A 24,438-nucleotide genomic window follows, 5' to 3' on the forward strand; every position below is an offset into this window, starting at 1 on the left:
CATTGGTCCGTAATGTCGTAGCATTTATCCCACTGGACTGTGATTGGCTGTTTTCTCCTGCCATTAGACTGTGAGCTTTTGGAGGGCAGGGACTTTGTCCTGTTTCTCTCTGGGCAGATTACTCTCTAGCTCAGTACCCTGAACATGGTAGGTGTTCAATAAGTGGTTTGAAGGAAGAAAAGGAAATAGTGAACTAGAGTTATTCCACATGCTGGGAATCTAGGATGTATAAAATAGGCCGGGCGCGGTGGCTCACGCCTGTAATCCTAGCACTCTGGGAGGCCGAGGTGGGCGGATCGTTTGAGCTCAGGAGTTCGAGACCAGCCTGAGCAAGAGCGAGACCCCACCTCTACTAAAAATAGAAAGAAATTATATGGACAGCTAAATATATATATAGAAAAAATTAGCCGGGCATGGTGGCGCATGCCTGTAGTCCCAGCTACTCGGGAGGCTGAGACAGGAGGATCGCTTGAGCTCAGGAGTTTGAGGTTGCTGTGAGCTAGGCTGACGCCACGGCACTCACTCTAGCCTGGGCAACAGAGTGAGACTCTGTCTCAAAAAAAAAAAATAAAATAAAGTGATGAAAGATGCAAATGAAAAATTATCAAGGCTGCTGTCATATTAGAGAGATCCTCGTTTGCCAAACTGAGAAATTTATATTTCATTTGATTGGCAACCGAGACTTGTTGGGATATTTGGGGGCAGGTCACCCTGATGCCATTGCTAATAAAATGAAATGAATGGAATGGAAGGTGAGAAATTGAAGCTATTAATAGCCAGGCCAGGGAAAATGCTACTGCAATAATCCAGGTAAAACATGATAAGAACCTGAACAATGATGGTACCAATGGAGACAAAGAACAGAAGAACAAGGTGGGAGGCATAGAGAATACAAAGGACTTGATTGATTATCCGATGCTTGGAATACTTGAAACTTTACTAATCCTTGCTTTTCTAGTATTTTTAATTAAATTTTTAAGCAGGTGTGTCTTCTTAATTATGCTTCACTTTAGCTAATATTAAATTGGCTTACATGCATTGACCAAATGTGTGGTAGGAAGAACAATGGCTGCCAAAGGTGTCCATGTCCTAGTTCTCAGAACCTGTGAATTTGTTAGGTTCCATGGCAAAGGGGAATTAAGGTTGCAGGTGGTAGTAAGGTTGCTAATCAGTTGATTTAAGATAGGGGGATTGTCCTGGATTATCCAGGAGGGCCCACTGCAGTTACAATGGTTGATACAAGTGGAAGAGGAAGGCAAAAGAGAGAGCCAATAGAGATGGTAGCATGAAAAGAACTTGGCCTGGAATTGATAGCTTTGAAGACAGAGAAAGTGTTTATGAACCCAGGAATACAGATGGGGTCTAGAAGCTGGAAAAGACAACAGAAAAGATTATCCCCTGGAGTCTCCAGAAGAAATGCATCACTGTTGAAACCTTGATTTTTTAGCTCAATGAGACACATTTCAGACTTCTGACCTCTAAAACTACAAGATAAATTTGTATTTTGGTAAGCCACTAAGTTTGTGGTATTTTGTTACAGCAGCAATAGAAAACTCATACAACCTGCTTCACAGAGGGTGCACATAGGATGCTAGTGGCCCAGCCTGACAGTAAATTTTGCTACAAATGAGACAGAAGCTGGGTGCTAAAGAGTTGATCATTTATTTCAAATGCCCTTCATTTGTTTCCCTGAAATGATTTGTCACTGGGCTGAAAATTCATCTATTTAAAGCTAGAGGCCGGGCGCGGTGGCTCACGCCTGTAATCCTAGCACTCTGGGAGGCCGAGATGGGTGGATCGCTCGAGGTCAGGAGTTCGAGACCAGCCTGAGAAAGAGCGAGACCCCGTCTCTACTAAAAAAATAGAAAGAAATTATCTGGCCAACTAAAAATATAAAAATGGTGGCGCATGCCTGTAGTCCCAGCTACTCGGGAGGCTGAGGCAGTAGGATCGCTTAAGCCCAGGAGTTTGAGGTTGCTGTGAGCGAGGCTGATGCCACAGCACTCACTCTAGCCAGGGAAACAAAGTGACACTCTGTCTCAAAAAAAAAAAAAAAAGTAAAGTAAAGCTAGAAAACATGGCATAATTATTCCAGGCCCTTCTGAATTTCTTTTTTATCCTTACATTGCCCTATCATTCAGGAAGTAGGATTTATTTGCGTAAATGTCTGCTATCAACAGTGATTGAGTTAGTGGTAGCTTTTCTTTCTTAAACATAACAGGTCTATATGGGACACTAAATTAACTCTCTTGTTGAGGTATCCAAGAAAAAGTGAATAGTTTGAAAGTAGGGAAAAAACCTCCAACGCCTGTGATATGCCAGTTATGCTCTATATACATTATCTCATGTAACTCTATGGAAATCCTTGCAGTTAGGCATCATTATCCATATTATACACATTTTTTTAAAGTGATGCTAATAAAAGGAAAATAAGGCTAGATTCAAAGTAGGGTCTCTTGGACTTCAAACCCATGGTTTTCTCCACCTCATCATACAGATTCCCAGTGAAGACTATCTGAAAATATTGCCCTTCTAGAATCTTTAGATGCAATCTATATCAAGTAATGAAACTCTCCCACTTTCTGTCTGCAGTGTGCCACTGTGGGCATGGGGTGTGCAACAGTGGAGTAGATGGCGATGGAACCTGTGAGTGCTACTCTGCGTACACTGGCCCCAGCTGTGACAAACGTGAGTACCACTAGTTTCCTTAACACCACACAGTATCAAACAGGCACGAATGCACACATGTCCATTTTGCTCTATGGGGTGAGGTACCATCAAATGTTTGCTGGAAGGAAACCAAAAATTGAAAAGAGAAGGCAAAAGAAAAAAGGAGGGGAAGGGGGGAGGAGGAGATGGGGGAGAGAGAACAGAAGCAGTGTGGTGACAAGGCTATAGCTGTGTTTTAGGGACGTCGAGCTGGAGGCAGTGTGTAGGGTGGAATGGAGAAGGAGGCACTGGCTCTCGGGAGCCAGTGGAGGCCATTGCAACAAGTCAGTCACTCAGTGAAGGACATGAGGTATATACTCAATACAAGTCTCAAAGGCAGAGCGTGTCAGGGAGGAGGAGGAAGCAGAGGCTCACCAAGCCTAAGTGACTCAGCAAAGATCACACAACGCGTGAACGAGAGAGCTGGGAGTCAAATCATTTGAATCCATTAAACAATCTATTACACTGGGTCCAATCAAGAGACAGAAATCACAGGGTAATTTAAGCAAGGGAAATTTAATAGGAAGAATGAGGAAGCTGTAAGAGAAGAGTAGCTACAAAAATGCAAAGGGAACTCTGGGGATGATGGAGCATAACAAAGGAAGGACAGACTTGGAAGGGGGTGGGAATCCCCGAGACTGGGTTCAAACCTTGATGGAGAGGGTATGGGGCAGCCCACTGGGTGACCGACAAGTTTGCTGTTTTGCCCAAGCCGGTACTGGACCACAGTCACCTGGCAGGCACGAGACAACCCTCCAGTGCACTGGGGTGCTGGGGCCAGTGGGTGAAGGCACAGAGGAAACTGGGGCCTGGCATGGGGGGAAACCTGTGTGGTTACACAGTGTATGTGTGCGGAGGGTGGCAGGAATGTGGTTGGGTCCAGGTCAAGGAGGCAAGGTCACCAAGGGACTCTAGGTACATAGCAGGGGCAGAGCATCCCTGAACAGACCATGCAGCAGCAGCAAACACACACACACAGCAGAAGCACAGCGCTACACCCTGGATCCAGAAAGAGGAGCCCCTGCCTCCTGCCACGTCCCTCCAGCAGCCTCTACTGCAAAGCTTAACATTGCTCTGAAATGGAAAGATGCTCACAGAGTCCAGCCATTACCGCAGAGCGGGTTCAGAAGGGTGAATTTGGAGCTGAGATGTTAAGAAATTGGTCATTCTGCCTGTGACTCTAGCCTCACTTAACTTTTCCTCTGGATTTCAGTCTCCTGTAAAATGAAGGGGTTGGGCAAGATCAAAAATCAACAAATGTGAACTCATTTTATTGAAAGCCACTGAGGTACTATGAGCGGTGGTAGCGACAAGGTGAATAAAACACAGCCTCTGCCTTCCTCCTGTGGAGGAGACAGCCATACAGACCACCAGTTCAAATCCAAGGGCCGGTGGGTGGGATGACCCCTCTGTGGGTGTGGCTGCTCCTGTCATTGTCTGAAGGGCTCATGGCAGGGGGCTTCTCAATAAGGCAGGAGACCCAGGCCAGAAGCCAGCCTAATGGAGAACTCTGCCAGGTATGCTTCCAAATGAAAAAATAATTCTGTCGAGTCAAAAGAGAAACAAGAGATTGGGACAAAGATATTTGAAATTCACATGGCAGGTAAATTTTGTAATAATGTGAAGTCCATGAACCCAATTTTTAAAATGGACCTAGGAACAGCTAATTTTCAGCATAAGAAATGAAACCCTTTCCAGCGACCCAGATCTCAGCCAGGAGGAAGGAAGGTTCTACCTTGGATACTTATCTCAGCCCTAGTATAGCAGTCGTTCTTTATATTTCTGCTCTTCCTTTATTTGTTAGAATTATTTTTTTAACTCTTGCTAGCTAATTTCCCATGACTTCAATTCTCTGTTCATAATTATCTTTCTCTCTCTCTCTCTCTCTCTCTCTATATATATATATATATATTTTTTTTTTTTTTTTTTGAGACAGAGTCTCACTTTGTTGTCCAGGCTAGAGTGAGTGCCGTGGCATCAGCCTAGCTCACAGCAACCTCAAACTCCTGAGCTCAAGGGATCCTGCTGTCTCAGCCTCCTGAGTAGTTGGGACTACAGGCATGCACCACCCTGCCCGGCTAATTTTTTCTATATATATTTTTAGCTGTCCATATAATTTCTTTCTATTTTTTAGTAGAGATGGGGTCTCGCTCTTGCTCAGGCTGGTCTCGAACTCCTGAGCTCAAACGATCCTCCCACCTTGGCCTCCCAGAGTGCTAGGATTACAGGCGTGAGCCACCGCGCCCGGCCCATAATTATCTATATTAAAATTTTCCCTGTTCAAATAATTATGTGGTTTCTGTCTCCTGCCTGGCCCCAAATACTGTATTGCTCACTATTGGAGAAAAGAAAAACAAAAAACTTTTAAAAACCCTAAGGTTCCCTAAGATCAGGGCTCCTCTCCCATAATAAAACCCCGTGCATGTATAGGTCTAAGTTTCATCCTCTTTCAATTGTCCCATGGGAATTGGGGCTTGGAAAAACTAGCCAAAATGCTGGTACCCTGGCTATTGCTGTGGATGTGAGTAATAAACTGGCCATCTCTCACCCAGGAGTTTTGTATCTTCTACCAGCACCCATGAAACTGTATCAGCTCAACTCGTTAGCTTTGCAATGGGCAAATACGTCAGACTTTTCATAGTTTTTGACCGCCTCTATGTCATACCCATATCATGAAATACTATGCAGTTATTACAGATTAAGGCAGATCCTTAAAGGCTTCTATAATATATTTTAAATGAAAAATATGCTAAATATTTTAACAAGATTCCACTTTGTTAAAAATATCATACAAATAAATGTATAAATTAATGTATTATATTGGTTGTTGACGTTGGTAACTTTGGGAGTGGGATTGGAGTAAGAATAAGAAGACCATTTTTATTTTATGTATTCTGTGTTTTTTGAATTATTACAATGAGTGTGTATTATCTTTTTGATAAAAGGGAATAATACTATAGTTTTGGGGGTTTTAGGACTGTTTATTCTACCAATGCAAGTATGTAAACAATCTTCCTTTGCAGCTGTTCCTGAATGTGCAGCCTTGCTCTGCCCAGAAAATTCCAGATGTTCACCTTCCAGTGAAGATGAAACCAAGCTAGAATGCAAATGCCTTCCCAATTACCAAGGCGATGGCAAATACTGCAAACGTGAGTAGAATTTAGATCCTGCTAGTTTATTCATTGAGATATTTAGGTTATTTAATGGGAAAAAAATCCTCACAAACTTTTTAATAGTAACACAATGACAGTTTTTATTTCTGTCTATGTAGTTGATTGAAATATATTAAAAGTGCCAAGCAAAATGCTCATCGTGTGGTAGTCCTCAATAAATGGCAATTTCTCTTTTGTTATCAAATCACATATATATTAATAGATTTTTACAGGTTTTTATATCACCTTAATCAATGTTGGTATAAAATTTAATGCTTCTTTTTTTTCCTTTCATGCTTATTCACTTTATAAGAGGCTATATTGTGTATCAGTTCATAACATGGAGCCAGACTGCCTGGGTTCAATCCCAGATCTGCCTTTTCGTAACTATATGACTTTTAATCTGCCTGTGCCTCAGCTTTTCTGTCTGTCAAATGGGGATAATAATGGTTTCAGCCTTAGGGGATTGTTGTAAGAGGTAAATGGGTTAACATATAGCAAATTCTTAGAGCAGGGCCCTGCACATATTATAAATTCTATAAGCATTAGTTTTTTCTTTCGTGCTATTTTATAGTTAACTGCACACATAGAATGGCATAGTAATATATGACACAATAGCTGTAGTTACAATTTCTGATGGCCATACATAAATCTGTTTGGTGGAGGAAGAGTGATCAGATGGGTTGAGATGAAATATTCTTTCTCTCTCGAAACTGTTGAATTGCCTTCTTGGCCTTGAATTGCCTTCTTGGCCTTGAATTGCCTTCTTGGCTATGATCCACTGTCGCTCACAGTTCAGTTTTCGTTCTCCCTCCCATAGTGTGCTAATGGCCTCTCCTTTTGTCATTGTCCCTCAAGCCATCAATCCATGTTTACAGCAAATCTGCCACCCTCACGCTCATTGCACGTACCTGGGACCAAACCGGCACAGTTGTACATGCCAAGAAGGCTACCGCGGGGATGGCCAAGTGTGCTTGCCGGTGGACCCCTGCCAAACTAACTTTGGAAACTGCCCTACAAAGTCTACGGTGTGCAAATACGATGGGCCTGGACAGGTGAGCAAATGATGCAGGGAACTGATGTATCTAGAAGCTAGACAACCCACGGAAGATAAAATCATGCCATAGGTATCATCAGTCTTCTATACCAGCCCATTCACCCTTCCAGTGCTCAGTTTGGGCTTCCTCTCTAGACAGGCCCCCAGGTGCTCAGGGCCTGACTGCAGTGCCCACGCCCACCCCGTCTGTCCTCTGAACTCACACTTTCCCAGCTCCCCCGTCAAAACTTAACTGTCTTATGTTTTCTCCTATCACGGTCCTGTATGGTAACTGGCAAATTCAAAATTAGATTAATAAATGCACTGTTAACCAAGTCTTGGGTGAATATGTGATTGACTTGCACCCCAAATCCTCCATTCTCTATAGTGTCTTTTTAAGTTAAGAGGGGCTTTTAGAACAAAAAACACCCTGTTCCAAGGGGATGAAAACTGACACTATGTCAGGCAGCACTGACAGATTGTAGGGAATTGTGAGAACATCTTGGGGTGAGACACTGCCCATCTGAATCACATCATGACCTTGACTGATAAAAATTGGTCTGGTCGGAGACCCGTGCTGAGGAGTTCAGTCGAAAGGCTAATATTGCCTTCATCCATCAAGTATTTAGTGGATGCCTACTGTGTCCATGACTGCACATCAAGTCTTCCGTGGAGGGAATCTATCCATACAGAAGGGTACTGTTGCATGGGTAGGAGGAAAGGCTCAGTGACCGACCCAAACACAGCCATGGGTCCCTGCAGTCTAATCAGCACCCTGATGGGAATGTTCCTGGAATTCCCTGCTGAAAATCTGCCCAGTCTCACCTCCAAGGAAAAAGAGTGTATCGTGCAATATTTCTGCTATCAATTTTTGAGGCAGGTGTGCAGACAAATTCAAGGGGATAAATCCCCAATCTCAAAATGTGGGTCTTTATGGGAAAATACATTATGCCATGAATCCCAGAGCCTTGAGAGCAAGATTTAAAATACACTCTGTCTCATCAAAAATCTCTCGGCAGATTTTCAAGTCTTAGAAACCCTGCATTGTTCACACAGATGCAAGGCATTGCATTATTCCAGAGCAAATTCTCCACCTTGGCATTGTTAACATTTGGACTGGATAATTCTTTGTTGGGGGAGGGAGCTGTCCTGTGCATTGTGGATGTTGAACAGCAGCCTTGACCTCTAGAAGCACCACCCTCTTCCCACTGTGACAACAAAAATTATCTCCAGATATTGTCTAATGTCCCCTGGGCTGGGCCCCCCAGTTGAAAATCACTATTCTAGAGCAATACTGCCTTTCATCTGAACATCAATCTCTGCTCCCCTATAGACGATCTAAAACCAGGATTATGGAGCCAGAGAGGTCAAGGGTTAGGAAACAAGAAAACTGAAAAACTAAACTTTACAAACAAGGGTTATGAGCTTCCCAACAGGTGAGATATATGAACATAATATCCTCTTCTGGATACTTAGACAAATTTTCAGTTTAAGCCCACACTTCAGACCTACTCTGAGCTAGTTTTATTGGAGAATAAAAACATGCATGAAAGAAGAAAGCCAGCAGAAGTGACTAACTAGCCTCCTGTTTGTCTTTCTCTCCCTGTCTACTGAAGTCTCACTGCGAGTGTAAGGATCATTACCGCAATTTCGTACCTGGAGTGGGGTGCAGTTTGACCGATATCTGTGAATCAAATAACCCGTGTCACAGGAACGCAAACTGTACCACCATCGCACCAGGACAAACCGAGTAAGTCTTTTCCATTCCGCCGCCAACTTTTCCAGGGGGTGAAAGTGCTGGCCAGTCAATGTTGTAAGTTGCTCGAAGAGGAGGAAATGTGTCTTATTCAGCCCTGTATCCACCACCACCTCACAAAGTAGGAGCAAAGATCACAGTGGGTACTGGGTAAATCTTTCTTTAATCAACAAACCACTCAATAATTATTTCCTTCATAATGACCATTAGAACATTCTGGAATATTGGTTTGCCTGATAGCTTGGTGCGAAGCGATCAGAATGTGGGAAAAGGAAACCAGTGTGACTGGGGAAACAAATGGTTGTTGAGATTACAGGGGTGTAACCTCTGATGTACGTGCCTGTTTCCTCACTCGTGAAATATTACTCGTTGGTGCAAAACAAGACTCGGGAAAGCAAATAAGCACTAGTGGTGTTTCCTTTGACTCCAGGTTTCAGAAGAAGGAGCTCACAGTGAACAAAAACGTGTGTGAAAGCTCCTGAGGCAGAGGCAGCTCCCTAGCTAGGAAGAAGATGGATTTGGAGTTTAAAGACGTGGGTTGACCTACCAGATGCATGACCTTGGGAAAGTGGCACCGTCTGGTCAGCCTCAGTTTCTCCACATACAAAATGAGCACGATGATATCTGCTCCATAAGGTTGTTGTGACGATTATGTGAGACAGTTTTTCTAGAAACTGCTATGCAGATATATTGTATTTTCATTAGTGACCAAATTGAACCTAGAACCCACATCTTTTGACTCCAAAGCCAAGGTTTTTATCTCTGTGCCACTTGCCGTTCTCGTTGTCGTCAGCATCTGCAAAGGACTCATACGGCCGCCGTGAGCTGAAACCCATGATCAACATTGAACCATGCAATGATAAAGCAGTCTCTGTGCTTACAGAGCCCCCTTCTATATTTTTGAAGTTTGTGCCTTTTATTATTAGGTTTTAAGTGTGTAGATTTGCCCAGACGGGTTTTATGATCGTTATGTTCTATCAGGACAAATACGTAGATCTGTACTCACTGTGGATGAAGTGGAAAGAGCTTGGGTATCAGAACACACGGGTTCAGATCCTAGGTCGTCCACTTACCTTGCCCTCTCTGAACTGAGGGGGAGAGTCGTACCTTCCACCAGGGTTGTGATGAGGATTAAATGGATACATTAGTCAATCCGTGAGCAGGACCTGACACATAGAAATCGCATGTGAATACCCACACAAACACACCACAGCCACCCGTGTAGGCACATAGGCACCTGACATGCACATATACATACAGGCACATCCTCTCCTCGAAGCTAACGAGTTGAGCTGATACAGTTTCAGGGATGCTGGTAGAAGATACAAAACTCCTCAGATTCTGGTACTACTGATAACCAAACAAGCCAGGGTACACACTTTTTAACATCCTCTGAATAAGTCTGAGTAGAATGCCTTAGGCAATTTCTTTCCTTTGTGTTTGAGAAGATAAAAAATCTAAAAATGAAACAGGAACATCAGAATAGTATCAGCTATATGCCAACTTGAGTTTAGAATGGCAGTGGAACGAACAGTGGGTTTCAGGGATGAGTGTGTCACTCACACACCCTTCCTCCCCATCATATTGACTTTTTCAGCTGGAAAGAAGAATAGGTATAAAAGTTGGCTACGTTACATTGATAAAATATGAAGCCATTGATCCTCACGTAATTCAGCTTATCTAGGATAAAGATTTATTTTGTTTATGCCTTTTCAACGTGGTTAGTTTATGCAGAATCTTCAGAATCATGCTGCATTAACCACAGAAGACCACCTGATCAAGAAGGATGATCTCAAATGTGGGCTCTACCACTCACTGCTGGGGTGACCTTGGACAAGTCTATACCTTTCTGATCCACAGTTCCCTCACCTGTCAAGGGAGCTGGAGACCAAGCATATCTCCCAGTGAGGGGCTGTGGAGCTCATGTATATAAACATGCTTTTAAACTCTAAGCTCCATCTTGATTATTGCTGAGAAGAAATATAGCTTCATGCCTGTTAAAGTTATGCCTTTTTATTTTTACTTATTAGTAGAGGTAGAAAGTAAGGAGCAAGAGAAGATCCATTGCTCTCTTATTTAATTCAACTCAGCTGAAAAAAAGACCAGCCACAACTGAGCAGGCATGTTGGAAAACACGTGGTGTACATTCCACAAAAGTACAATAAACAACAGTAAATTGTAGAGACTCTTGGAACACTAGTGACATTGGTGATACTCAGTGTTTATGCAAGACTTGTATAGGTTAGGATGTCCTTTATGTGAATAATCTTTCCGAGAATCCTGTCCAAGGCAACATGGTGCAGTAGCAAGAGGCTTTCCCAGGTGGATCTAGGTTTAAATCCCAGGTCAGCCACTTCCAGATGTGTTTCCAGCAGTTCAACCGTTAGATCCTTTGTTTCCCTTAACAGGGGTCCCTGCCTGGGCACAGCATTTCAGAGAGTCTCATTCTGGCCCTCTCCTGGCTACACCAGGGCGAAGAGTCTGAAGGTCCAAGGGGACATGCCCTCCCAGAGCCTTAGAGTACTTAGAGTACATTAAGGGTACTATAATTCCCTGTCTGAATGGCTCCAAATCAGCTTCCAGGGCCTGGACCATCCCCTCCCCCCCCCCGCCCCCGCCCCAGGGTATGGCCACAGTGTGGCTGTTCACAGCAGGTGGAGGATGAGCCAGTGTTATCTCCACCACACTCATGAACACAGCCTTGGCTCAGGTCCTACTGAACTACTTACTGTTTGTTTGTCTTAGTCCATTTGGACTGCTATCACCAAGTACCTTAACCTGGGTGGCTTACAAACAACAAAAATTTGTTTCTCACAGTTCTGGAGGCCAGAAGTCTGAGATCAGGGTGCCAGCATGGTCAGGTTCTGGCGAGGGCTCTCTTCCGGGTTGCAGAAAGCTGCCTTCTCGTCGTCTCCTCACACGGCAGAAAGAGGACTAGAGAGCTCTCTAGGGTCTCTTTCAGAAGGGCACTAATCCCGCTCACAAGGGCACCACCCTCAGGACCTAATCACCATCCAAAGGCCCCATCTCCAAAACCATCACCTTGGGGGTCAGGACTTCAACACAGGAATTGCGGGAGAACACAAATTCAGTCCGTTGCACTGCTCTTCAAACATGCCAGGATATTACTGACTCAGGGACTTCGCACACACTCTTTTTTCTGCTTGGAACATCCCTGCCCCCTCCTCCCAGCCTCCCCCTACCTCCTCTGAGTCAGGATAACACCCCGATCCTTCCATGCTCAGTTCAACTATCTCCGCCTCCAGAATGCCTCCCTTGAGCTCCCAGGCCACTCTGATGACCCTCCCTCTGGGCTCCCAGAGCACCCTGAAGGCTTCTCTGAGAATTTATGGCCCGGAACTGTGATGAGTACATAGCACGGTGGTGGTGAGCACGGGCATTGCCACTTACAGGCTGTGTGATCTTCAGTAAGATAACTAACCTCTCTGTGCCTCATTTTCTAAAATGGGATGAATAACAGGACCCCCTTCATAGGGTTATTGTAGTAAATGAGATACCATAGCAAAGTTCTTACAAGAATACCTGTCATAAGAGCTATTAATAAATGCCAGCTATTATTATCATTACTGACCTCAATCCCCAACTAGAATAGAAAGTTCTCTGGGGTCCACATCTTATTCATCTCTGCTGCAACAGCTCCTGTCACCAATGAAAACAGTGAAATGAGTGAGAATTTGAAGGAATAAATGAATCAATGAAGGAATGATATGAACCAGTGAAGAAATGAAGGAAGCAACTATACTAAGAATTTATGAGAGCGCCGAATCCTAACCACTAGACCACCAGGGAGTGACAAGAATTTATGGACACCCTATAAACTAACTAATCTCATCCAGCTTTAAATATCATTAATTTCAACCCAAAATTTATGAACTTCGAATGGCTTATAGGTGTTTTTAAAGCATTAAGACAGCAAGAGACATTTACTCCTAATAAAAAACCAATTTACAAAAGATGCAATCCTGTGAATGTACCATGGCTCAACTGAGAACAGTTAAGTCAGAAGTTGGTCTCATAAAGTCTCAGACTTTGGACCAAGATCTGTAATAGAGTTAAAAATACTGGGTTCTCCTACATTCCACTCAGCACCGAGGCTATTAAAATACAATTCTCCTGAAACACTTAGGAAAGCCAGGCCAAGTCACTTTACACAAAACAGACCATTGGCCTCCTAACAACTTAAGGAAATTTCAGAGAGAAACATACTCAGTGGTTTGTAAAGGTCACCTGTCTTGCTGTCAGCAGTTGTCTTCAGATGAAACTTATGTAAGTTAGAGCAGGATTAATTTTCAGCAATGACTGTCGTATCACTTTCCAGAGTCACCAATCTCCCCCTCTCCCTCCTTTAATTAGCACAGCACTGTATTTGCAGAGGAAGTCGACAGTTAAGTAGGAAACTGTTATTGGATTGGATTAAATAGACTATTGTTTCATGGTTAGAACTATCTTCGTGATTCCTTATGACAAGGTTTCTCACCCTCAGCTCTGCTGACATTTTTGGCTGGACAGTCCTTTGTTGTTGGGGGGAGCTTGCCTGTGCACTGGAGATGTTTAGCAGCAGCGCCGTCTTCTACTTACTAGATACTAGTAGATCCCCGTCCCGGTTAAGACAACCCAAGATGTCTCCAGACATTGCCAAATGTCCCCTGGGGGACAAAATTGCCCCTGGTTGAGAGCCACTGCTTTATAAAAAACCCAAAGGCTCCATCAGTAAATGATCTTCCGATCATTTGTCTGGCAGGGAAACTCATATGTATTCTTCTAGTATGAGCTTAAATGTAACTTTCTCCTAGAAGCTGTCCCCTATTTCTCCAGGAAAAATTAGTCCTTTCCTCCTCCATGCCCCAGAACATGCTATTCAATCTTCTATCACGGCGCTTACTATGGAGCTTCAGTTACCTGTTTATGGGCTGTCCTTCTACATCCCAGCCCCTCTAGGACACTGTTGTCATGGCCACCACCTCCATCATCATGGTCATCCTTGGCCTTGTTGTCGTCATCATCATCTGCCAAGCATTGAGCTTTTCCTATGTTTCTGTCACTGTGCTGTTTTTCCTTCATTATCTCTTCTAGCAACAGCCCCAGAGGTGCCATTAAACCCATTTATAGGTGAGGAAACTGAGATTTAAGGAGGTTAAATGGCCTTATCATGTTGCTGTAGTTATGTGTTTTCAGATTCATTTCAGGGTGAGACTCCAAAAGGGGAGTTATTATCATCATCTTTATAGTTCTCTTAGCTAGAAGGCTCCTAGAATTAAGTAGGTACTCTGTCAGTCATCAAACAATTCAGTGCTGTCCCAGGTGCTGGGATCCACTGATGAATAAGGTGAGATCCGTGTTCTAGGAGAGCACCTATCTAGCAGAAGAGATAATGGCACAAGAGGCAACTCTGGTGGCTTGGGCTGTGAGGGCGGTACCAACAGGATGACCTCTGGCAGCGCTCAACCCAGCTGGGGGAGTCAGGAGGTCAGACAAGGCTTCCTAGAGGGGTCACACCTGAGACATAAGGCGAGGGTGGGAGAGCGCTCCTGGCAGGGCAGATGGCCCGAGAAAGGCATACCAGCCTAAGGAAAAAGAAGAGTTTGGTGCTGCTGGAATTTCAGTGGGCAGCAGGAAGAAGACAGAGCAGGACCCCACTGCATACACGTTATCACGTAGGCGAAAGGAGTCGGTGAGAACTGTCAGTGCACAGGTGCCAGATTTCCCTCTTGGGGGGGATCCCTCAGGAGATTACGTGAAGGACCAATGTGAGGGACAAAGACCAGGAAGGAGGAAGCCACTGCAGCAACCCAGGCAAAGGGTGACGGCGCCCTGAGAGGTCTGTGCAACAAACTTGCTGAGACTATATCTATTTGCAGTGTGCGACCATATTTAGAAACACAACTGGATTAATGAGTGGAGAGTTATTCTTTGGAAAGCTCTCCTCAAGGTGAGTCATGTCTGTGGTATGGTGTGAGCACAGTTGTGACGTAGTCACAGCACGTCTTCAGCTCCCTACATCTCTCCTCTCTGAAGTTTTCTTCCCCTACCTCGTTTTGGTTCCTCGCTCATCTCCAGGATCCTGGTGAATGCCACCTTCCTAATCACCTTGTCAGTTTCTTCCAGCTGTCAACTCTTTGCTGGGTAGTCAGGGCCTGCTACAGCTGGGGCTTACTGACTCACAAGCACTAAGTGCTAAACTTTCAGGAATTTCACGAGTTGGCATCATGTTGATCAGCTTGAAATTAGCCACGGTGAGAACATGTGTGAACCATGGAAATTGGCAAATGCTACAAATTAGGGCTTTATATTCTGCAACCCCCCCCCCAGAGCTAGTTGTTAAACCTTTACCAGCACACCACTACTAGTGCATCTCTGCTCCTCTCTTATGAAACTAAACTATTGCATAAAATTTCTGTGACTTTCATTGTTTACATATTTATTTTATTATTTATACAATTATTTCATTGTTTATATTATTTAATGTAATTACTGCTTATTGTACAACTATTAATTAAGCACCTCCTATGCACCGAGTCCTGTGCTAGATTCTGGGGTTCCAGCAATGAACAAACACACACATAGCCCTTGCCCTCACTCTTTTCTTAAATTTGATAGGGAAGAAGATGTTAATCACATAACCACACAGGTCAGGATAAAATTACAGCTGTGATCACTGCTACAGAGAAGAGCTGCAGGCACCATGAGAGTACACATAACGGGACCTGATTTACAGTGAGGGAGAGGAGAAGGAGGCGTGCAATCAAGGAAGGCTTCCCTAAGGAAGCGGCGGTTGAGCAGAGATCACAGCTAGGAATGGGAAGGGAGGGGAAAAGTATTCCAAGTAGATCAGTAGCTCTGACTCTTCACTGTGCTGCAAGCCGGTTTCAGTAGCTTATTCTGAATTATCATTCGGCAGTGGAGCCTTAGAATCTGCATTTGTACATACTAAGAACTCCGGGTGATTCTGATGTGCATCGTCTCTTGATCACACTTTGAAAAATACTGAGACAAAGAACATACAGAGATATCCAGTGTTTATAGAGACACGGTTTATTAGACATCCATTTCTTAAGGGCCTATGAGATGTCAGGTACTAGGAATGCTTCCTTTTGTTTGTGCCTCTCTTCTGTTTTATTCTGGGGATCTTTTGCTTCCTCTGTTAAATGATGGCGTTGGACTGTATGATCTCAATGTTCAACAGCTCTAAGCCCCTGAAAAGGTGTTTTCGCTCTCTCTGTAGATGCACTTGCCAGAAAGGTTATGTGGGCGATGGCTCAACATGTTATGGAAACATCATGGAGCGACTCAGAGAATTAAACACTGAACCCAGAGGACAATGGCAAGGGAGGCTGACCTCTTTCATCTCACTCCTGGGTACGCAGCTACGGGTACAGATTTCTGCATAAAAGACAGCCCTCTTTCAGGCAAGGGCAACTGCAAGACACAATTATTTGGAAAGGGAAGGGCTTGTCTATGGGGATCAGCCCTTCTAGGGGGAGGCCACACAGGTGGGAGGGAAAGGGGGGGCAGCTGTTTCCAAGCAGACAGGCAGGAGTTAGTGCCAAGAGATCTAGCAGTGCAAGAATTGGTAGTCAGAGAGCTGAGGACAGGGTCCTGGGGTCACCATAGATTAACAGACCTGCAATAACAATAAGACAAGGACAGCTACTGATGTGAGGATGGAGACCATCCCCCTTCCCCTTGACCTTACAGGTCCTTCAGGTATGAACAAAGCTTAGCAGGTAATACTGGGAATAAAGAGTGACTGAGACCCCAAGGCAGCATCCATGTTCCTCAGTGAAGATGTCATTTGAACTTTGGGCTACTTTTTGTTGTGTGCAACCATCTCAGCACCCTTGGTCTGCTAGCCACTAACTGCCTGTAATGATATATCCTCCCCCAGCCCCCAGGCAGGCTGACAGCCTAAAACACCCTCATGAATTTGCAAACACCTCTAGAGGCCATTACTCCACACCCCCTTGAGAATGAAATATTATCATGGATCACAGTATTAGACAGGACTTCCAATGAAACATGAATTTGGCCAATTTTCAAAAGATAAAACACAGATTTGGCCAATCAACAGAAGCTTTAAAATATCAGCATTTATATTAGAATTTGCTAGCCACCAAAAATGATTTCCAGAAAGAACATAGACAAAGAAGTGGCACTGCTGTGTGCTTTGCATAAATCTTAACCCACATCCTGCATAAATGCCCCGCTCTTTCCAAGGCATCCTACGGGGAGCCAAGCATCACTGGCATGCCTTGGTCTCGGGGGCAATCTGCCAGGCTCTCATAGCCTTCTTCTAAGAACTCTCAGAATATCAAATGGGAGCAGATGGTAGTGAGGGGGTGTCCTAGGCACACTGGGCCCTCGAATGTTTCCCTGGACAGGGTACTGTTAACCTTTCACCTTCCCCATCACAAAGTCCTGGTACACACTGCCTCCTGTGTGAGAACACAGAGCCTGTCCTGCCATCCCATTTTCCCCCCGGTGATGGAAACAGGACTGGCTACGTACTTTGCAGGGTCCAGTGCAAGATGAAAATGTGGGGTCCTTTGTTCAAAAATTATTAAGCATTTCAAGATGATAACAGCAGAGCATTAAACCAACCATGGGGCTCTTCTGAGCTGGCCTGGGATGGAAACGAGGGCTGCATCTTTGCTCACTGAGAGGGTGACAGTTCAGAAAGTCAAGCACAGATCAGGGACTATGGGGTTGTCAGAGGACTTTGCCATGCCTGAACAGCTCATCACAGGGGAGCCTTGTAGTCAAGGCGGCGGCTACAGGGAAACTCTCACAGCCTTATATGCAAAATCTCCTGGGGCCATGGCTTCAGGGTACCTTGCATTCTTAGAGAGCTTCCCAGCTGACATAGGGCCTGCACAGACCCATCAGAACAGAGAAGGGCATGAACGGACCAGTCATTACCTGATTGTATTCCTCATGTGCCACTGACCCATTTGTTGTTTTCTCTCTTTGTGTATTTTGACTGCTAAGACAAAGCTTATGCCTGGCCGCTAAGTAACCTGGGACCATTTACGGTGCTGCTGCCCACAGACAAGGGATTGCAAGGATTCAACGTGAGTATCTGAAATACCCCTATGCCAAGGGGCTAATGTGAGAAGCCTTAGTAGGCAGTACCTTCTTTTATTTAAAGTAGGAACCCCCCATTAAAGTTAAACCTACTGATAGTGATTTTTTGATAAACTTATTTTAGCGAAATATAACATTCTTACAGAAAGTACCCAAATTGTTAGTGTACAGCTCAATGGATTTTCCCAAAGTGAACGTACTTGTGTATCCAGCAAGTCCATTGCCAGTCCCCTCGTGCCTCTTTCCAATCATTACCTGCTAAGCTAACCCCTGAGGGTTCTTAACATGCAGTCATGTGATAAATAAGATTTGCATAATGTAAAACCGCTCACTTCCCACAAAAAGAATTAAACTAATAGGTAGGTATTTGTTTCCTTAAAATCATTAGAAATGGTAACAGTAATAGGTTAAATAAGAAGAAAATTTCAGTCTTCAAGGTAAGCAACTGTTATTTGAGATAATGCCATCCAGTGGGAATGAAACCTGTGGTGCCTGGTGGAGGTGTCCTATCACGACAGTATCGATGAAATAATTACATTTGGTTTAATATAAATAATGGACATATTGATTTATATAAAATTGGATTATCTTAATCCAAGATATTTTGTGATAATAATTTTTGGGTTTTGAATCAAAACCCAGTAAACTCCAGGCTCTCTTACCCTAATATACCATCATCATTAATCTGTCTGAGATCCGTCTGCCTATTGTTAACCTTCGGAGATGTCCTTACACCTCTCCTGCTGGGGAGAACGAGCAAATACTGAATATCTCTGGGCTAGGCACTTTGCCTGTGGTCTCTTGTTTAATATATAGATTAAGTTTACACAGAGTTCAAAAGTATCTATTGATTGTTTACTATGTAATGGTGACAAAATATAGATTTGGGCCAATGGATTTCAAAAATCTTAACTTTTCTATTCAAAAGCACTATCAGTCCACTCACCTTACCTGCTTTTTTCACAAAACTTCATATTTCATTCCCGTCCACTTCCTGGGTTCGAGATAGATTTCTTGCTCCTTGTTCCTTCTGGCGCCATTGCTGTGCTATGCTTTCCCCACTAAGTCAGTTTCAGCGCTAGCTAGAGCAGCCTCCTGTGGTTTGAGAGTAACCAGGCATCTCTTCTAACTCTCCAGATTTCTACTCCCTCGGACTCCCAGCCCATATCAATTGCACGGGTGAAAGTCTTCTGTGTCTGAAAGAGCCCAAGTTAGGGTGCCCTGGCATTGATGTCTTTGATACTAAGTAAGGCACAGAGTGCATTACAAAATGCATTTTCTCCTTCAAACAACAGTTAAACTGGCTCTATTGTTTCTTAGGTAAAGGAGCTTTTGATGGATAATGAAGCTGCTCAATACTTTGTGAAACTCCACATAATCTCGGGGCAGATGAACACCGAGCGTATGAATAACACAGACACCTTCTACACCTTGACTGGAAAGTCTGGGGAGATCTTCAACAGTGATAAGGTAGGAACCTCTGTGGTTTTCACTCCCAGAACAAAGTTGTCCACCAAGCCAATACCGGTAGCCTTCTTGTGGTTGGGGTTTGTAAAAGGTTACTAAGAACATCTTTCCTTATTTCTTGTTTGCTAAACACCTGCTATAGGAGGAAGCAGGGAACGACATCAGGAAGGGCCAGGGAGGAGGGCCAGCGAGGAGGGGTGGACTACTACGTAAAGAGGGTTGCAAAGCATTTGATTTTGGTCTGGTCCGACATAGTTTTCAAGGCGACCATCATTCAACTGCCAGCAGGAAGGAGAAACTTTGCTGTAAACCTGTTTCCTGGAAGCATCAGCACAAAGCCAGATCAGCATTTCTCTTAGGAAAGGAAATGGATTGTTTGTTTTAGATTGCTGGAGTTGGTCCATCTTCTCCAACTTAACATTCCTTTTCTCCTAAATACCATTAGTTCTGTTTGTTTTTTAAATAAAACCACCACCCCCCCCTTTCACAAATAACTCTTTTGTGACTTTACTGAGCTGGGGGGCAGGTGATTAATCAACTGAATGTGCATGTGTATAGGCATATGGCCTTGACTGTCGCATTTCACCAAATATCGGTAATTAATAGATCATTGAATACTTGTTCTATGTGAAGTACTGGGATTAATCTTTATTAGTCTCATATAAAACTCACAACAACCCTGTGAGGGAAGTACTATCGTCATTCCTGTTGTTCCAACAGGAAATAAGAGAGGTCCCACGGTAAGTGCCAGACCCAGGATTCAAACGTGGGCCTGCCTGACTCCAAAGCCCACATCCTTAACCAGTCTGCTGTACTGTGTGTATGAGGATGGATGAATAAATGGATGGATGGATGGATGGATGGATGGATGACAGATACGAAGATGTGGCATCTTTTCTCATAAGGACATGCATGTATTCACTTGTTCACTCATTCAACAAATACTACTAAGTCTACCACTTGTAGAAGTCACATGGGAGGAAAAGGGAACTAGTTTTGGTTATTCATTCAACAGATATTTTTATTGTGTGTCTTCTCTGTGCAAGACACTAAAGTAAGTGATGAATTTACAGAAAATTGAATAGTTTTACGCTTATGGAGCTTACAGTCTTTTAGAGGACAGGTTTATTGTGCCTTATCCACATCTAGCATATGGTAGCTGTCAGTGATTTCACACATTATCTCATTTGATCTAAATGAAAACCTGTGAGGTTAACAAGCAGATACCTTCATCCCCATCTTAGATTAAGTGACATCCAAAAATCACACAACCAATAAGTAGCAGGACCCAAGGACTCAGGACTTCTGGCTTATAGTCCAGTGCTTGCTCCTTTTAGGACAACACATTAATTTTATTGTATCTTTCTTTGGTGTTTTAGGATAATCAACTACAGCTTAAACTCTATGGAGGCCACAAGAAGGTAAAAATTATACAGGGGGACATAATTGCTTCCAACGGGCTCCTGCATATCCTCGACAGAGCCATGGACAAGATAGCGCCCACGTTTGAGAGCAACACTGAGGTGAGAAATTCCAGGTAAAAGTGATGTCAACCCAAATCCATCTTCCTTTGTTCCCTGAAGAGTCACATCCAAGAAGAAAGTGCATGCCATCATGCTATGCTTGTCCTTCACTTGTACTAGGGGCTCAAGCAGAGAAAAGATGGGACGATTTTTCCATTTTCAATAGAATTCTGGGTATCTCTGCAGAAAGAAAGAAAGGCATACAGTACATGTATGGGAAAAATCTGGATAGTTTTACCTCTTTTTTTTTTTTGCCACAACAGACAATTCAGTCCAGTGACCAATTGTCATGCAAATTTATTCCTCGTGCTTTATGGAGGAGGGCAGTTGTTGCTGCAGTAAAATTTATTCCCACTGATCTGTCTGATGAGGGCCAAAGGCAATTCAGAACATGCAGGTCTGAGCTACCACTTAAATAACAGCAAACATTTGTATAATGCATTACTGTTAACCAGGTTCTTTTATATATATCCACACTTACACATATGCTCTGTCATCAGTCTTTTAAGGTTAGGGTTTGTATTTCTTAAACCACCTTGTTAATTTTTTACTGATTTTTATGCAAAATGTCTCTTTTAGCAAACCGTCATGACAATGCTACAACCAAGATACAGCAAGTTCAGATCTTTATTAGCGGTATGTACTTTTCATGAATTTTTGAAAAATTTTTATGTCAAGTCCTTTATAAAATTATCAGGAGTGTCCATTATAAACACTTTCTGGGGAATTACTTCAAATATTTGTCCTAGGTAGGTTGCCAATACAAAGTTTCATTTGTCAAATGCAGGAAACCAATGTGGGACATGCCTTAGATGAGGATGGAGTTGGTGGACCATACACCATTTTTGTTCCAAGTAATGAAGCATTGAATAACATGGACAGCACTCTCGATTACCTCCTTTCTCCAGAGGTACTGTACCCTGTTTACTGTGATGGCATCGTATCAGCTTCACTGTCTCAGTTTGTGTCCATACAAGCTTTTACTAAACTAAGGAGAACAAATAAGTAGCACATGTGTCATCACCTATACTCCCACAACCAAGGCAGACATCACTAATCAATCACAACATTCTGAAACTAAGCCTGGATGTGGCTTCAGTCTCCTCAATAGAGTTCCCGGTAGCTATGATCAGTCAATTAGATGTCACAGGAAAGAAAATCTATTTGCAACCCCAGGTCTAAATGGTTGGTTTGATTTGTCCTGGTTCTTCTAATATTTCTCAGTAATAAAATTAACATTTATGTTTTAAGTTTCCTACAATTCTAAAACCGTTTAGAGAATGAAACCTAAACTAGGCCATCCAGACCCAGGCCTAGGCTAAACTTTAAAAGTAATAAATGTTATTTTTAGATGTTCCAGCCTTTCCTTTCTATTGTTTTCATCCCTCTCCACAGTAACCCTTTTCTTATATACCATGGGCCTTCAATTCTTTCACTTTCCCCTCTAAAAAAGAGATTACTGACTCCTTCATACCAGGCTATAAATGACTGAAACCATTTAAAGTGTTTCCTCTCCCAGAAATAACAGCCTTAACCTGAAGAGGAGAGCTAATTATGGAATTTTGTTCTTAGAACATCAAATGGTGGAATTACATGAAGGGCCACCAGCTTTCTTCCAGTGCCCTAAAATTGTGCCGCCATCTTGGCAATACAGCAAGAATACCTATGACTTCATATAGATCAGTGTTGATTATTCACAATGGGGGGGAATGTCCAAATCTTTTAGGATATTGATTCCCAAACTTCAGTGTGATCAGGAATCAACCATGGAGCTTGTTAAATAGGCAGATTCCGAATCCCTACCCCAAGCACTCTGATTTAGTGGTGCTGGAATGAGGCCCAGAAATAGCTATGATGGTCAGAACCAACTTTCTAACTCAAGTAGTACCAAGCCACACTGGGGGACCCTAAAATTTGTTGCCTGTTTGGTTTTGGGGTTCACATGGATACATCCCTTTCTGGAATACTGTCAGGTATTTACAGGGATATCTTGCTTTCAAAAAACTTTGGATTAAAAAAAAACTTATCAAGAAGATAAATCAGAAGGTAATAATCTCTTACCCTGCAAACAGATGTTTAGTGTATGAAAAGATTTGCTTCAGGTTTCTACAGAAGATGCCGGATCTCCCAGGGTCTTCCAAAATAGGATATTATTTTAAAAATATGATTCACACTCCAATTTTCTGAAACCTAGCTATTGCAGAAAAACTGTTAAACCTCTCTTTAGAACTCAAGTGAGCTAAAAAAGTAATGTTGCTCCCCTGGGAAATTATTAAAATCCTGAGATTATACAGCCTCCCTGAGTGCATAGCTTCTAATTTGATACAGATTTTTTTAAAATAATAATGCTAAAGGAGTTCGCAGGCACTAATCAAGTATACTTAAAATTACAATAAAACTTTTTAATTAAAGTAGGGGGAAAAATCAACCTCCCTGCTCTTTTGTCAGACACCTTTGTTCAGAAAACTCTTCTGTTTCTCCTCCCTTGTAACTGTTTCCTGCGGTGGCTGGGGATGGCTCATTCAGGCTCTCAGACTGTGTGTATCTCTCCCCAACTCTGCGAGATCTCAGTAGCTGGAAATTAGTCTTTGGTAAGAATATTCATACCACAGAAACTGGCCGACCATGCTGCCACCCCTGGTTCTCAATCTTGTTTCTCCCAAAGGCAATATCTTTCTGCCTGCAAAGAATATAAAACTTCAGGTCTCTTCGTTCTGAGTTAAAAATTGCTTTTCTACTTCAATTCTAGGTGAGAAGTGGAATGATCATTTATGCCTCTTTCTTGGGTACAGAGCCTGTGCAGGTTAAATTTCTCAGCCTAGGGAAAGCTCTTTCCCTCTCCATCTTTCTTAATAGCATCCTTTAGCTTTATCTTTGGGGAAGAACCTCAGCCGGAGACAGGAAAGTCCCGATAGGCTACGCCAATGAAATGGAAAATAAAGTGGTTTCATTGGGAGAAGAGTTTCTGACTCCAACTTTGGAATGCCGTGTTTTCTTTCCAGTGTATCTTTTTACTTTTCCCTGAAGCAAAATTTCAGTCTGGAAATTATCCCATCCCCGCAGAGACGGCAGCTTCTGACTACAAGCCCAATTTTCTGGTTTCGTCCCTGAACTAGGCCGAAATCAGAGCAAGGAGGGCAAGACACTTGCCCGTGCCAGTTCACACACACCTTGCAAGTACAACGGGGAAAGGGAGGTAGATTTACAGAGTTCAAGGTCATATTAACAATGTGGTAGAAAAACTCTCTTTCTGCCTCTGGCACCAAAGGATTTGGGTATTTTGTTTGTTTGTCTGTTTGTTTAATCTAAAACAGTAGGGAAGAAGTTAAGTGTCCTCATAAAGGAAAGAAGTCTCTTCAACAGCAGCAGCATCTGGGAGCACATCCTGCTGATCTGAGCCATAGTGGAGTGAATTCTAACTGAACGATGGTGCCCGTCCCCTAGCCACGCCGGCATGGCCCAGTACCTGTCTATGGCACGTTAGGAGACTGGCCACCCATCACCGCCTGAGCTTTGCACCACGCCACTTCCCAGCAACACCCCACCACCCCACCACCCAGTCCTTGGAAAAATTGTCTTCCATGAAACTGGTCCCTGGCGCCAAAAATGTTGGGGACCACTGCCTAGCCAGATAAGGCTCCAGGCACACACAATGGCGGAAGTGATGCTAATCAGTCCCTTTGTCCCTTTCAT

The 24,438-nt window shown here is 43.3% G+C and overlaps 1 protein-coding gene across 1 annotated transcript in view; it reads left to right on the forward strand.

Moving 5' to 3' along the window:
* The window catches only part of STAB2 (stabilin 2), a 146,691-nt gene that overhangs the window by 19,909 nt on the left and 102,344 nt on the right, over positions 1-24,438 (forward strand). Inside the window, exons 6-15 of the mRNA XM_069490760.1 lie at positions 2,593-2,688; positions 5,733-5,858; positions 6,720-6,916; positions 8,514-8,647; positions 15,897-16,030; positions 17,660-17,742; positions 19,076-19,225; positions 20,602-20,745; positions 21,325-21,381; positions 21,533-21,655. Of these exons, the coding sequence (XP_069346861.1) occupies positions 2,593-2,688; positions 5,733-5,858; positions 6,720-6,916; positions 8,514-8,647; positions 15,897-16,030; positions 17,660-17,742; positions 19,076-19,225; positions 20,602-20,745; positions 21,325-21,381; positions 21,533-21,655 (1,244 nt within the window). The remainder of the gene's footprint in view (positions 1-2,592; positions 2,689-5,732; positions 5,859-6,719; positions 6,917-8,513; positions 8,648-15,896; positions 16,031-17,659; positions 17,743-19,075; positions 19,226-20,601; positions 20,746-21,324; positions 21,382-21,532; positions 21,656-24,438) is intronic.

The sequence above is a fragment of the Eulemur rufifrons genome, chromosome 16 (assembly GCF_041146395.1).
Source record: "Eulemur rufifrons isolate Redbay chromosome 16, OSU_ERuf_1, whole genome shotgun sequence".
In the NCBI taxonomy this organism is placed as follows: domain Eukaryota; kingdom Metazoa; phylum Chordata; class Mammalia; order Primates; family Lemuridae; genus Eulemur; species Eulemur rufifrons.